Here is a 15,313-nt window from a genome sequence, read left to right on the forward strand (position 1 = left end):
TCTTCCCGTAAAATTCCATTCCCAAGAAGGCAGGTACTTACTGCATACAGCTGTAGTTCTGAAAAAGCGAACATTGAAGACACTGTTGTTAATGCTACAAAAGAAACACACGTTAACTCCTTTAGCAGGTGAACCACTCACATTTTAGTCTAGTTAAGGCCCCATGGGTCACCTTCCCCTTAAACAGTGACTCTTGACCAGGGGTGTCCATCAGTGTCACTTGGGGAGGAACTTTTTCAAAGTTCACTTGTCTAGGCCTCTCCCCCAGCGATTATGACTCAGCAGGTCTGAAGTAGAGCCTAACGACCCAGGTACCTTAAATGGTGAGCTCCCCAAGTATGCTCAGGCCCCTGTGTTGCAATGCAATGCCAGCTCTCACAAAACAGACTTACATTTGGTTCTTTAAAGAAAAAAATAAGCACCTTGGTCCTTTGCAGACCGAAAGGACTTAGCTTCTTGATTTGGTTTTTTGTTTTTCAAGAGATAGAGTCTTGCTCTGTCACCCAGGCTGGAGTGCAGTAGCATGATAATAGTTCACTGTAACCTCAAACTCCTGGACTTAAGGGATCCTCCCACCTCTGCCTCCCGAGTAGCTGGGACTACAGGCACATGCCACCCAGATAATTTTTTTTAATTACTTTTTGTAGACTATGGATTTCATTGCCCAGACGGGTCTCCAAGATCCTGCCCAAAGTGCTGGGATTACAGGAGTGAGTCACCATGTCCAGCCAGGTCTTTTTCTTAACTAAATCCAAGATAGATATACGGCCTGCCCAGGGTACAAGCCATTGTGCAAGGTATAATGGAATTTCTGCCCTCAAGATAACAGATTTAGATCAGATAAGGCAGCAAGATTAACAAGGTTAACTCAGAAGTAAAACAAGGTGTTATGCCAAAAAAAAACAAAAACCCCAAAACAAAAAAACCACACACAAACCCCATGTGGTATCTCCTACTCGGTTCTCTTGCTAGAAAACAGCACATCAATACATTCCGGACTCATTCAAAACGAACCTCAAAGACCAAGGCGTTTACTGATATGGCCTTTACAGTAAATAATATAAACTGGAGAATCAGCGAACCCTGTATGCACAAAGCCATTAACAGTGGTTACCTCTGAGGGGTGAGAGATGTAGACATATATGGTATCTCTGGTTATGTGCTGCACACTTACACAATTTGGGAGAATGATTTGGATTGATGGGGACTTTCACTTTTTACACTTCAGGATTGTCTGAATATTCTACAACAAGCATTTTTATAATAGAAAAGTAAGAGATTTAAGTTGCCTTTGGGTATTTTTACTTTTATAATGTCAAAATAAGGTCTATGTATAACCAAGAAAAAATGAAGATATTTAAAAACTACAGGAATACAAATTGTTCTACATATAGTTTGTAACCTTGTAAAGTACATGCCCACAGACAAGAACTAACAGGTAACATGCAAGTGCAGAGGCTGCTCTGCAAGTCATCCGGGAACCCGGAGCGGTGGCCACCACTACCAAGAGGCATTCGGGGGGCTAGAGGACAAGGATAAAAAAAGTGTCTTCTCATGGACACCCTTTTTACTTTTTGAATTTTTAATCATGTAAATATAATACTATTAGTAAAAACATAAAACCAAAAGTTGTTTTACAATAAAAGATTATTAAATAAAGTGGGTATCTTATTCACAAAAAAGGCACAACATACACAAAGATACTGGATTAGGGTGACATGATTAGGGGTGATCCCACACAAAGTTTACTTTTTCTTCATTATTTACTTTCAAATATTTAGTGTATTTATTGTAGAGATTCATGATTGCCCCAATTTTCATTTGATTGTAGATGAGTAATACATTTTGAATCTCTAAATAACTAGATGTTCACTACAGAATATTAGAAATAGCAAAAAGAATACTTACAATGGGATCATACCACACAGTAGAAAATGCAATCATTTTGTAACCTGCTTTTTCCCACTTTTCATAGTGTGAGCATGTGAACATGCTATAGTTTAGCCAATCCCTTGCTCTTTGTCATTTTGAGATAAATCTTATAATATTTGTATTATCAGATATTAAATCTGAGATAAATATACCAGGAGTTCTTCAGTATAGATTCCTAGAGATGGAATTGCTAGATGAAAAGGAACACACAGGCCGGGAGGTGGCTCATGCTTGTAATCCCAGCACTTTGGGATGTTGAGGCGGGCGGATCACCTGATGTCAGGAATTTAAGAGACCAGCCTGGCCAACAAGGTGAAACCCCGTCTCTACTAAAAATACAAAAATTAGCCAGGTGTGGTGGCGTGCGCCTGTAATCCCAGCTACCCAGGAGGCTGAGGCAGGAGAATTGCTGGAACCCGAGAGGCAGAGGCTGCAGTGAGCCGATAGCGCACCACTGCACTCCAGCCTGGGTGACTGAGCAAGACTCCGTCTCAAAAAAAAAAAAAAAAGAAAAAAAGAAAAAAAGAAAAGGTACACACACTTCAAAGACTTATGACTATCAAACTGCCCTCCAAAATAACACAGGGATTCATATTTCTAGTACTGAGTGCAACATTTACTCAATTTAAAACAGTCAGCCAGGCACCACAGCTCACACCTGTATCCTCCACTTTGGGAGGCTAAGGCAAGTGGATGGATTGCTTGAGCCCAGGAGTTTGACACCAGCCCGGGTATCATGGCAAAACAACCCCATCTCTACAAAAAATACAAAAACCAACCGGGCATGGTGGCATGCACCTGTAGTCTCAGCTACTCAGGAGACTGAGGTGAAAGGATCTCTTGAGCCCAGGAGGCTGAGGATGCAGTGAGCCAAGATCAGGCTACTGCACTCCAGCCAAAGTGGCAGAGCAAGATCCTGTCTCAAAACAACAACAAAAACCCTCACTGTGATGTAGAGTAAGTAAGAAGCTCATCCGCTGACCTCTTCACTTTGAGGATTCTCCCTGTAGAGTAAGCAGCCTGACAGCTGTTGAACAGGTTACTAGAGAGCATTCTCTTAGCACTGCCACGAAAATACTTGGAAGGCAAAGCAGCATTTAAGCAACATTCATACGCAGAAGTTAATCTGAAACACACATGGGTAGCCTTTCTCCAAACTCTGCATTATGCAATAACAGCATTCCCTCCAAACTAGTCAGTCCCAGGACCCAACCAGTTTTATGCTTTTACTGTTTTTAAAAATGAGTAACTATGCTACTGAGAGGATGCTCTCAATCTCCACAATAAATGTAACCTCGAGCCTTTCAGCTGCACTTACATCCAAATAGAATATCTAGGAGCACCCTTCTATATCCCATAAAAAGAGGATTCCAACTTAACTTTCATTATAATCCAAATACCTGTGGAGAGCCGGCACACTCCCAGTCCAACACCTGACATGGAGCTGATGCTCAAGGAACATCACATGGGAAAAGTGAACACTGAGGTTAGTCTAGGGACTCAACATAATCTCCTCAATTTCTAGGTCTGGAGGCCAGTGAAGAAATCAGATGGTCAAATTTAGAACTTCATGTCTTAATAAATAACCCGTGGCCACATATCTGTACTCCCCAGTGATACTTACACAACCTTCCTGCTGTTAGGGTAACCTGGTCCCTGGCATAAGGAGACCCCTGCAAGAAACAAAATAACTCTTAACCAACAACTCTTATCTCACAAAGGATACATGCTGGGAATGGAAAAGAGGTCTGCTCACCCCCAACCCTGAGACAGAGCAGGACCAACGGCAACGGATATAATCTTTATCATAGAGTCCTGCTTCTCAAACTTTCCCAAAGTAGCCTTAGTGGCAGAGAGCAAATGGGTATGTGAGATTGAGTGGTTATGTGTTTGGCTGGGGAGGAAAGAGAAAAAATTTGATGGCACAGCCCAAAGTGATTATATAATCTCATCTAGCTTAAAAAGTCGGAACTTTTCTTTATTCCGGTATGTTTTCATAATAAAGTGTCTCTACTCGCCAAGTCTTCAAATACAACTGAAGCTTGAGAAAGACATGGGATGGCTTATCCTGTAACTATACATAACCCAATTTGAGAAGCAAGGAGGACGTTTGGTCTGGGTTTGAAAAGATTGGGTTGGAAATCTTATCACCTGAATCCTAGTGGCAAAGACTTGGCTACTTTAGGCTCAGGGTCTCCAGCTTGTCCTAGAGCTGAGAAAATCATGTCCCCATCTTTCAGTTTATTGACTTCCCATGCCTTTCTGAAGTCTTCCACCCTGGTCACTCTCAACAAGGTGAGAGACCCTTTCTGCCCACCAGCTGTCCTTATCATAGTTAACTGCATTTCCCCAACTGATGACTAGTAACTACAGCTGCCTCTTCTGAATTCTTTCTTATGTCTTTTTTCTTTCAGATTAACAACTCTTTCTGAACCATGGGCTCAGAAGACACCAAATGAGAGCTAGCCCTCTCTTATGCCCACCTCCTCACAAGCACCCCAAGATAGGTAAGCCAGTCACCTCTATGTCCAGCAGCCAATGACTATGCAGTGCAAATTCTAAGCATAGTATGTTTTTGAACTAGAATAGCTGGCGGCTCACACTGATTTTGGGAACCTGGAGTCCAATTCAGAGTTCATCCTACAGCAAATTTCATTTGTACAGTGCTTTAGGGTTTCTAAAAAGCTTTCCCATAATGACCTCATTTTGATTTTACAGTCTCGCAACTCTCTGAAGTGGAACAACCATCTGCCATTATTCCCATTTTAAGTAGGACTTCTGGAGGTTAAGTGACTAGCCCAAGGTGAATCCTTGAGCCCAAATGCAAATCCCCAAGTGCAAGGCTCTTTCCATTGTCCTGCCCACCTATGGAGAAAATGTTTACTGACATTGTTCAGGGTTCCCACTTGAAAAATATGTTTGTTATTGAGAGTCCACTACAAGCTGACATTGTGCTAGGTGCCTTATGTTCTCATAACTCTTAGGATAAAGTCCACACTTTACACGATCCTGTACCGTCCAGCCCGCTCTATCTTTCCTGCCAGACAGGCTTCTTCCCATGTCTATCACTGGCCAAGTCCTTTCCTGTCTGAAAACCTTTGCACAAGCAATTCCCTTTGCCTGGAATACATGTTCTTGGCTCTTTTATATTCAGGTCTCAGTTAAATGTCACTTCTTCAGGGAAGCCTTTACTGACATTCCCAACCTTCCCAAGCTGGGCTACATCATCCCACCCTCTCATCACACCCTTTATTCCTCTCTCGTAGTAACCACAATTTATGCCCTTGTCGGAGCATAATTGTATATTTGCTCTCTCTCCAGCTAGCCCATAAAATCTCGAGGCTAGAGTCCATCTGTACCCCTGTTACCTAGAGCAGTGGCTGGCATATAGTAAGCACTCAATAAATGATCTGTTGAGTCCATGAGTAAATGAGAACAGGTGGGTTAAGAGTTCAGGCTGGGTCAGGTAGACCTGGCTTGATCAACAGCTGGGTGGGTGACCATGGTCAAGGCTTTTAAGCTCTCTTGTCTTGGGTTATGCATTTGTAAAATAGAGAAAATATTTTATTGTTTTGAGATGATTAACTAAAAAATTCACAGAAAGCACTCATATAAATGCTTGGCACGAAGAAAGCCCACAAGGTCAACTCATTCAACAAATACTTAGGCTAGGCATATAACAGAAAATAAGCTATGGATGACACTTTTTTCTTTTTAACTACTAGGATAAAATCTAAACTCCTTCAGTCTCTATACCATCTTCTATCTCATGCCACTCTCTCCCTTAACCAAAATACTCTGGCCAAATCACCTTTTTTCCAGTTCTTAAGTTCTGCCAACCTCTTTTCTTCCTCAGGGTCTTTGTGAATGCCATTCTCTTTCTCCTGGGCTTCACTGGGTTAGCTCCGTCACCTTCTGCTGGCCATTACTTTTTTTTTTTTTTTTTTTTTGAGACGGAGTCTCACTCTGTCGCCCAGGCTGGAGTGCAGTGGCGCGATCTCGGCTCACTGCAGGCTCCGCCTCCCGGCTTCACGCCATTCTCCTGCCTCAGCCTCCCGCGGAGCTGGGACTACAGGCGCCCACCACTACGCCCGGCTAATTTTTTGGATTTTTTAGTAGAGATGGGGTTTCACCGTGTTAGCCAGGATGGTCTCGATCTCCTGACTTCGTGATCCGCCCGCCTCGGCCTCCCAGAGTGCTGGGATTACAGGCGTCAGCCACCGCGCCCGGCCATGGCCATAACTTTTAAGTCACCTCCTCAAAAAGGGCTCTTCTGTCCACCCTCGTTTCCTTCTCAGCAGTTACAAAAATTTGCCTTTGTTCGCTTGTTTAGCAACTGACACTATCCAACTAGCCTAGGAGCTCCACGAGGGCAAGAACTGTACACTTCTGTATCCACTCCTGTATCCCTAGTGTCTAGCACAGCGCCTAACACAGTAGAAACTCAACTACGAGCTAAATGAATAAGCGATAGCTCGTGATTATGCAGCATTGTATCTCACTACTCTCTGAACCGAACTGTCTTTAAATATTAGGAGAAACACAGGCACCCCCGAGTTCCTCACATACTGCTCTGCCCAGGAGGACAGCATTTTAGGTGACGGCAAGGGCAGAACTTACCAGGCAGGGAACGTCTCCCTAGAGGGCAGTTCCCCTGTTGAGAAAGAAGACATTTATCGACGTCACCCAAGATGGAAAAAAAAAAAAAAAAAACCCAGTTTTTTCTTTTAAGTACACGCTCAAAGCTGTCCCAGTGGTGGTGACAGGTGAATCTCGTAACTCCGAAGGTAAATGCAGCCACACCGTGCTGGCGGTCCCAATCAACACGCTGGGCCTGCCAAACTATCTCAACTTCCCAACGGGACTCATTAATACCCACTGATTTTAACAGAGCAAGAGGAGACGGCCGCCGAATCCCGCCGGAGGACTCCGCCGCGCCTCCTCCCTAACTCTGTGTCAAGTATCTGGACGGGCGCGGCTCCCCAGCTCCCGCGCGGAGGGTGGGGTACAGCAGGAAACGTTTCCCGCAGGCTGCCTGAAGAAGGCAGGGGACCGCTGGGCTCCGCAAAACGGTCCCGAGGGCAACCACGGCCCCGGGCCGCCCAGCCAGCGCGGCCTCCGCGTCCCAGTGCCCTTGGTGCCCGGCCCGGCCGGCGCGCCGCGCCCCTGCCTTCCAGGCCGCCGGTCCGCCCGCCAACAGACTCCTCACCCGTCCGGGCCCCGGCTCTACCAGACCGTACCTTCTGGAAGGCGGAGAGCGAGCGGCTGAACGCCCGGGACACACACCGGGACCGGGACAGCATCACGGCAGCGGAGCCGAGGGCGGGCGGACACCGGATATAGGGCCCGGCAACAACCGGAAGTGGGGCGGGCCGCAGTACCCGCCGCCCGACGAGGGGTGTTCGGAGCGAACCACTGGCGGGGGGTGGGCGCACGGCGGCGCCCAGTAGCCCGGCTGCAGCCCAGGAGTCCCGCTCTCTGGAGCAGGCAAGCCTAAGGCGCTCTCGGGGCCCTCTGCACTGCCTGTCACCCTGAGCTGGTTCTCCTGAAAGTGTCTACGACTGTCCCGCCACCAGATTGCCCCCGGGGTCAGGGTTTCCCCTACACTTCCACAGAACTGGCTCTGAGCTTGGCGCCCTTCTCTCTTGGGACCCGAGGGCACCGCGCCGTTCCGCCTCTGTACCTTGGGAAGAGAGCGAAAGGGGGGCACGGACAGTGAACTGAAACCTTGGCAGACATGCATGCCTGATCTTACACTTGTGTGGCCTTGGGCAGATGACATTGCCCCCCATCCCCAGTCTCAGGTTCCTTAACTATTTAAAAAAAAAAAAAAAAAAAGGCGCTTGTTACTTCCCTGCCTTCCTAACCCCGAGTCAAAGAAACAGAATCCCAGGAATTTCTAAAGGGCTCCCATTGCCTTTTTACCAGCCGGATATCTTCACCAACTATAGCCTTACTTCTCAACAGCTTCTGATCTCCCCCCTACGCAAATTCCAGCCAAACTAATTGTTCCTCATACATCTTGTGCATTTTGGAAGTTGTTCGTTTGTCACCCTATCCCGAGAATATAAACTCCCAGCTTTTTTTTTTAAGAAATCGGGTCATAGTTCACTGGAGCCTCAACACTCTGGGCTCAAGCGATCCCTCTGCCTCAGCCTCTGGAGTAGCTGGGACTACAGGTGCCACAATGCCAGGCTGACCTCCCCACTTTGAGTGTGCCATTCTTCCCGCTGACTTGACGTGAAAGCACATAGCATCCCCTTCCGCTTCTTAAGTATTCAGGCCCCTTGAGTATTCACCTTTAAGGCTCACCTTCCTAATAAAAAAGATGTTCTTTAAACCTCTGGCTGAATTAGTAACACATAAATGTATGAATGAATGAATTAACCACTTGGTGCCTGTTCATGATGATTTCTTTATCTGAGGCATTTTTCCTGGCCCTCAGGACCTTTATTTTTTATTTTTCTAATTAATTTATGTTTTAATATAAATTGAGACAGGGTCTCACTATGTTGCCCAGGCTGGCCTCAAACTCCATCAGGGCCTTTACAGTGCCTTCACTCACCTGAACCCTGAAAGCACTGCCACTGGAATTCTGGAAGGATGGGCCAAAGTCCTAACTAGAAATAGAGAAAACAGCTCTGCCCTGCTGCTACCCACAATTAACTCCTCAGTAGCTTTCACCTGAATTATTTGAAAAGCTCCCTAAGCAGTTCTAAGCCTCCACTCTCGCTTTCTCTAGCCCATCATCCTTTATATCTGTGTCAAAGATCCTTCTGAGCCTGGTGCAGTAGCTCATGCCTGTAATCCCATCACTTTGGGAGGATGAAGTGGGTGGATCACTTGAGATCAGGAGTTCAAGACCAGCCTGGCCAACATGGTGAAACTCCGTCTCTACTAAAAATACAAAAATTAGCTGGGTGTGGTAGCGAATGCCTGTAATCCCAGCTACTCGGGAGGCTGAAGCAAGAGAATTGCTTGAACCTGGGAGACGGAGGTTGCAGTGAGCCAAGATTGCACCACTGCACTCCAGCCTGGGCAACAGAGTGAGACTCCTTCTCAAAAAAAAAAAAAAAGAAAGAAAGAAAGAAAAGAAAAAAAAATCCTTCTGAAATGCAAACCTAATCCTGTCACTCCCCTGATTAAAGTCTTTCATTGCTTCTCCCTGTCAGATAAAGCAAGGGAGATAAAGTTTATCTCCCTTGTAGGATAAAGTACAAACTCCTCAACTTGACCAGGCACCTGATAATCAGGCCTCTGATTATGTTCTGATTCTCTCCCCACATTCTCACAGATTGTGAGCTTTAGTCAAACCACACTACTGGCCATAGCCTCACTGAGCTATTTGCATGGGCTGTTCCCTCCTCCTATTTGCCTAGGGACTCCTAGTCATCCTTTAAATCTCCTTCTTAATCCCTTCCTAACCCCTCTGGCAGAGTTAACAGATACATTTTCTATGCTTCCAAAGCACTGTGTCTGGGTCTCTACATTGCATTGTACTGTAATGTCCTGTTTACCTGTCTGTCTCCCATGCTGCATAGAGCAGCAGGTGGAAAGAGACCACTCTGGCATTTTAGGAGGCTGAGGCGGGCGGATCACGAGGTCAGGAGATCAAGACCATCCTGGCTAACACGGTGAAACCCCATCTCTACTAAAAATACAAAAAATCAGCCGGGCATGGTGGCGGGTGCCTGTAGTCCCAGCTAATCCGGAGGCTGAGGCAGGAGAATGGCGTGAACCCTGGAGGTGGAGCTTGCAGTGAGCCGAGATCGTGTCACTGCACTCCAGCCTGGGTGACAGAGCTAGACTCCGTCTTAAAAAAAAAAAAAAAAAAGATGTAGAGGCTTCAAGGCTTCAAGCCTGGTTATAATGTGGCAAAGCACTTCTGGAGTTTTAGTGATCACCCAAGTTAATCTTAGATATTACAGTCTGAAGACACCACACACACACACACACACACACACATACATACACACACACACACACTTGAGCATGGTTTCATACAAAATCCCATTCAGAGGGTAAAAGTTGAAATTGATTTCCTTGAGATTCACATATGAGCTTCCATGGACTCCAAGCTGCAACGCAATAAGCTAGTGCACTCCTTCATTTAGAGCCTCCCAAGACACAGCACCATCTACTGGGGCAAGAGTTTATGAATATAAATTGTGGCAGGGCTCAAAAGAGAATTTTTTTTTTTTTTTTGAGTGGAGTCTCACTCTGTCACCAGGCTGGAGTGCAGTGGCACAATCTTGGCTCACTGCAACCTCTGCCTCCCAGGTTCAAGTGATTCTCCTGCCTCAGCCTCATGAGTAGCTGGGACTACAGGTGCCCACCACCACACCTGGCTAATTTCTGTATTTTTAATAGAGATGGGGTTTCACCATGTTGGCCAGGATGGTCTCGATCTCTTGACCTAGTGATCCCCCTGCCTTGGCCTCCCAAAGTGTTGGGCTTACAGGCGTGATCCACTGCACCCGGCCCAAAAGATAATTTTTAAAAATATTATCATTATAAAATACATATTAAAAAGGATATAAAAATCTATGTGTTCAGTTTAAAAGAAAAATAATAAAAGGAATTCCCATACTTGCTGCCCAGCTGAAGGAATGGAAAAGTTCCCTGTGGCCTCCTCCATCATCACACCCAGTTAGCCACTACTATACTGAATATTAACCATCCCCTTGTTTTCCTTATAGCTTCAATATGCTTATGTTCTAAACTATACACATTTTCACCTATGTTTTTAAATTAAGAAAAAGATGTCTCCAGCAGTGGCCTGATATAGAAAAAAATGAACAATGAAAATGAAAGATGTATTTACTTTCAAATTAAATAAGAAAAAAGGTGTGTTTTTAGAAAGGATTAAGTAGCTCATTTACCTCAAATCCCCCAGTTTTCTTATGTGTGTTCTGAACCATACATTCACATCCTTGCCTATGTATTTATGAATATTATTGGCCAGCTAGTAGATGGGGCTATAGCCTATGCTTCCATCTTTGGGCTCCTTAAAATAGGGACTATGCCCTATATTCGCTCTGTGTTACCTATGATACCTAGATTCCATCTATCTATCTCTTCATTCAGTTGTAATTCAAAATAATGGACCGATGAATACACAATGAAAATCTAGACATGTTTTTGTGTGGGTATTTTTTTTTTGGTCTATTTTTTAACTTAGTAGAAATAGAATCACAGTGCCTGTATCATTCTGTAACTTACTTCTTCTTTTTTTTTTTTTTTTTTTTTTGAGACGGAGTCTGCTCTGTCACCCAGGCTGGAGTGCAGTGGTGTGATCTCAGCTCACCACAAGCTCCGCCTCCCAGATTCATGCCATTGTCCTGCCTCAGCCTCCCAAGAGCTGGGACTACCGGCGCCCGCCACCATGCCCGGCTAATTTTTTGTGTTTTTTAGTAGAGACAGGATTTCACTGTGTTAGCCAGGATGGTCTCAATCTCCTGACCTCGTGATCCGCCCGCCTCGGCCTCCCAAAGTGCTGGGATTACAGGCGTGAGCCACTGCGCCCATCCTTTTTTTTTTTTTTTTAATGGAGTCTCACTCTATCACCCAGGCTGGAGTGCAGTGGTGCAATCTCGGCTCACTGCAACCTCTGCCTCCCGGGCTCAAGCAATCCTCATCCTCCCACCTCAGCCTCCCAAGTAGCTAGGACCAAAAACGCATGCCACTACACCTGGCTAATTTTTTTTTCTTTTTGTATTTTTAGTAGAGATGCGATCTCTCTATGTTGCCCAGGTTGGTCTTGAACTCCTGGGCTCAAGTGATCTGCCCGCCTCAGCCTCCCAAAGTGCCGGAATGACAGGCGTGAGCCACTGAGCCCAGCCTCTGTGACTTATTTCTTTCAGTCAACACTGTATTTTGAGGATTTGTCCACGTTGATGAGTTGAGCTGTAGTTTACTAATTTTCATTGCTATATTTCACAACATCCCCTCCACTTCCCAAGCTGAAGGAGGAGGGGAGGGCAAAATTTGGGTTACATTCGGGAGTAGGTGGGTTTGGCCAGTGAGTTCTCCCAGATCTGTCAGGGATGGGTGCTTTTGGCCCAGCAATAGCTTCCTCAGCAGTGTTCAGGCCTCTGCGGGAGGGAGGGACCATGCAGCCTCTCCTTCCTGCAGATCTGAGATGCCATGGTTTGCTGTTGGGCTGATTCCAGTCTTCTCAGGATGCTTGAAGGACAGGGAGAAAGATGTTCATATTGGAGCTGCCTCTCTGGGGAATTTGAAAGCAGAAGTCAGGAGCTTCCCGCTGGAGGCCAGAGCAATGAGAGAAGCTGGATGATTCAGTCCCCAAGTTTTCAAAGGGCTCTGTGGTCCATAGGCAAGGACAGAAGAGATGGCATTTCAGGAAGGCCCTCTCTGAGCTGGCTTTTCTGGGCACTTGAGTTGGGGTGGCGTTGAGAAATGGCATGGGGGCAGCCAACCAGCTGGCCTCTATTTGCATATTCATAAGCCCCCCATGCTGGTTGGCTGCGCTAAGCAGCCCCCACTGTCCCCAGAGTCAGCGGCTGCAGCAAGACAGTCTGTCAGACAGTGCCTTGTGCTAAGAAGGGGCCAGAGGCTCCCCTCACCCAGCCACGGGCACCCGGCCTGCCTGGAGAGGTAGCAGGGAAACAAGAAGCACTTCCTGACCATGGCTCTGTCTGCCCAGGGCTGGTGAAGAGTGGGCTGCTCTGTCTTCTAGAGTGGTTGGCCCCACCTGGCCACAGAGCCCAAGACAAGGACCTCCAGGAGGACCTCTTCCCTGTGAGTAACATCATCCTTTCCATTTACCTTGCCAGAGTACTTTTTAAAAAATTATGGAAGATTATGAAAATTGTCAAATATGCAGAGAAGTAGACACAGTAGCATAGCAATACCCACCCCTATACTCATCACCTAGATTTAACAATTGTTCATATGTATTTGCTTCATTTATTTTTGTTAGCTGAAATACTTTCAGGCAAATTATAGACATGGAGACATTTCACTCCCTAATTCCTCACTCCACAATACAGTGTATGCATCTCTGGAGCCCTTTTGAAGCTCTTCTTTCATTAGATTCTCACCCAAGTTCTGAGTGAAGGAGTGATTATCATCTCCATTTTATAAAAGCTGAAATGCAGAAAGTGCGGCTTTAGGGCCAATGGCTGGGAGTAGTGCCCAGACCTCCTAACTCCCAGCCCAAGTGCTTGGACAGCCACATGAAAGGACCTCTGATGTCCAGGGGTGTTTTCCTAGAGAGCAAGGAGGCATTGCAGTTGCTGTGTGACCTTGGACATGTCACCTTACCTCTCTGGGCTCCTGGTTCCTCATCCATAAAGTAAAGGCATGTCATGAAGATCCTAGGACCCCTAACGCCAGTCTATAACATTTCCCTTGGTTTTTAGAAAAATGAGAAAAGATAATGTAAAGAGTTTTTCACAAAGCTAAACTTATTTGCATATTATGCCTTTCTCCCTTTTATTCTTTTAAAAACAAAGTGGTTAAGATTTTATTTTATTTTATTTGAGATGGAGTCTTGCTCTGTTGCCCAGGCTGGAGTGCAATGGCATGTCTCGGCTCACTGCAACCTCCACCTCCCGGGTTCAGGCAATTCTCCCTGCCTCAGCCTCCTGAGTAGCTGGGATTACAGGCGTGTGCCACCACGCCCAGCTAATTTTTGTATTTTTAGTAGAGACAGGGTTTCACCATGTTAGCCAGGATGGTCTCGAACTCCTGACCTCAGGTGATCTACCCATCTCAGCCTCCCAAAGTGCTGGGATGACAGGCATGAGCCACCCCGCCCGGCTAAGATTCTTTAAGAAATAAAAATCGTGTGTCAGTGAAGGGAGATGAAAAAATTTTAAAGAGAAAATAAAAGTGATGGTAGATAGTAGTCTTTTGTGTACTTATTTTTTGTGCCTTTACCTGCAAAATAAAATGTCAGTAACTCTCAAACTGGTCCAATATCTTTCCTCTTCATTTTATTTTTTATTTTTAGTAAACCAATTTTTTATTCATTTTAAATCAGTTTTAAACTACTTTTGTTCTGGGGGCTTTTAAAACGAAAACTGAGTTAGGTCCACTCCAATGTCCACTGATTTATTTTTATGAAATTTGTATGGGCCGGGCGCAGTGGCTCACGCCTGTAATCCCAGCACTTTGGGAGGCCGAGGCGGGTGGATTACGAGGTCAGGAGTTCAAGAGCAGCCTGGCCAAGATGGTGAAACCCTGTCTCTACTACAAATACAAAAACTAGCCGGGCGTGGTGGTGGGCGCCTGTAATCCCAGCTACTTGGGAGGCTGAGTCAGAAGAATTGCTTGAACCCGGGAGGCAGAGGTTGCAGTGAGCCAAGGTCATGCCACTGCACTCCAGCCTGGCAGTAGAGCAAGACTCCATATCAAAAAAAAAAAAAAAAAAAAAACTTGTATGATACTGGCAGGTCATCCTGAAGCTCTGAAATCATATCTATCTTGATTTCCCATTCTGCAGCTCTCTTTTCAACATGTTCTTGGAGGATTTGTGTAAAGAATATACTGCTGTTCTTGCCATTTCCAAAGCAGTCTTTAGAAAAACCATATTTATCCCTTTATTATTTTTGGTCCCAAAAGGCGGATTCATAATTACTGTATCAAATGACTTGACATCCTGTTAAATAACAGGCACACATCACATTGAACCATGTCAATATTTGTTAACTCAAACTCTTCCACATTCCTATTAAATATTTCCAATACATCTTCATCTCTGTCAAATCCAACACACAACCCTGCTCCTAACACTGCAGTTCTGATGCTAAGCATTCCACAACTACAGCCTAGATCTGCAAAAACTTCACTTTCAATGTCATCATAAGTGTTATGGATTGCATAGAGCATACATGCTGCAATGTGAAGCTTGGTGGGATACTGTTCTAGAAGTAGCTTGGCCTTTTAGAATCCATCCAATTATTTCAGGTGACTCTCTAGTTCCTTAAGCCTTAATTCCTTCATTTTGTTTTTTTAAAAATATGGACTCTCAGGGTTTGAAGGCACAGGATCTCAGGAGGCGACCGGCACCTTGGCCGGGGCCAGAAGACCTCTTCATTTTATTAATGGTTGAAATCTAAAAATATGAAAATCTGGAGACCAGCCACTGTACCAGATGCTCCTAAGCCCTTTCCAGCTCTAGAGTTCTATGGCTGTGGGGGCTTCTGAACCCACCCTAGGAGGAAAGGAAACCAGTTTAAGGAGTGCCTATTTCCAGCACCAGAGAATGCAGGGCCCACCACATGTGATCCTCACCACAATCCTAGGAGACTGGCTGTTATCAACCCCATTTTACAGCCAGAGAAACTGAAGGCGAAAAGGCAGAGCTAATTTGTGTAAGTTTACATAAGAGCTAACAAAGGGCTGGGCGCGGTAG

The 15,313-nt window shown here is 45.5% G+C and overlaps 1 protein-coding gene and 1 pseudogene across 1 annotated transcript in view; both read right to left on the reverse strand.

Moving 5' to 3' along the window:
- DLST (dihydrolipoamide S-succinyltransferase) overlaps window positions 1–7,290 on the reverse strand; it is a 22,153-nt gene extending 14,863 nt beyond the window's left edge. The window contains exons 1-4 of the mRNA XM_003260759.4: window positions 7,173–7,290; window positions 6,553–6,586; window positions 3,557–3,605; window positions 42–94 (exon numbers count right to left, since the gene is read on the reverse strand). Of these exons, the coding sequence (XP_003260807.1) occupies window positions 42–94; window positions 3,557–3,605; window positions 6,553–6,586; window positions 7,173–7,235 (199 nt within the window). The 5' untranslated portion in view covers window positions 7,236–7,290. The remainder of the gene's footprint in view (window positions 1–41; window positions 95–3,556; window positions 3,606–6,552; window positions 6,587–7,172) is intronic.
- Window positions 7,291–13,967: 6,677 nt separating this feature from the next.
- LOC100582458 lies at window positions 13,968–14,901 on the reverse strand (annotated as a pseudogene).
- Between the last annotated feature and the right edge of the window lie 412 nt (window positions 14,902–15,313).

The sequence above is a fragment of the Nomascus leucogenys genome, chromosome 22a, assembly GCF_006542625.1.
Source record: "Nomascus leucogenys isolate Asia chromosome 22a, Asia_NLE_v1, whole genome shotgun sequence".
In the NCBI taxonomy this organism is placed as follows: domain Eukaryota; kingdom Metazoa; phylum Chordata; class Mammalia; order Primates; family Hylobatidae; genus Nomascus; species Nomascus leucogenys.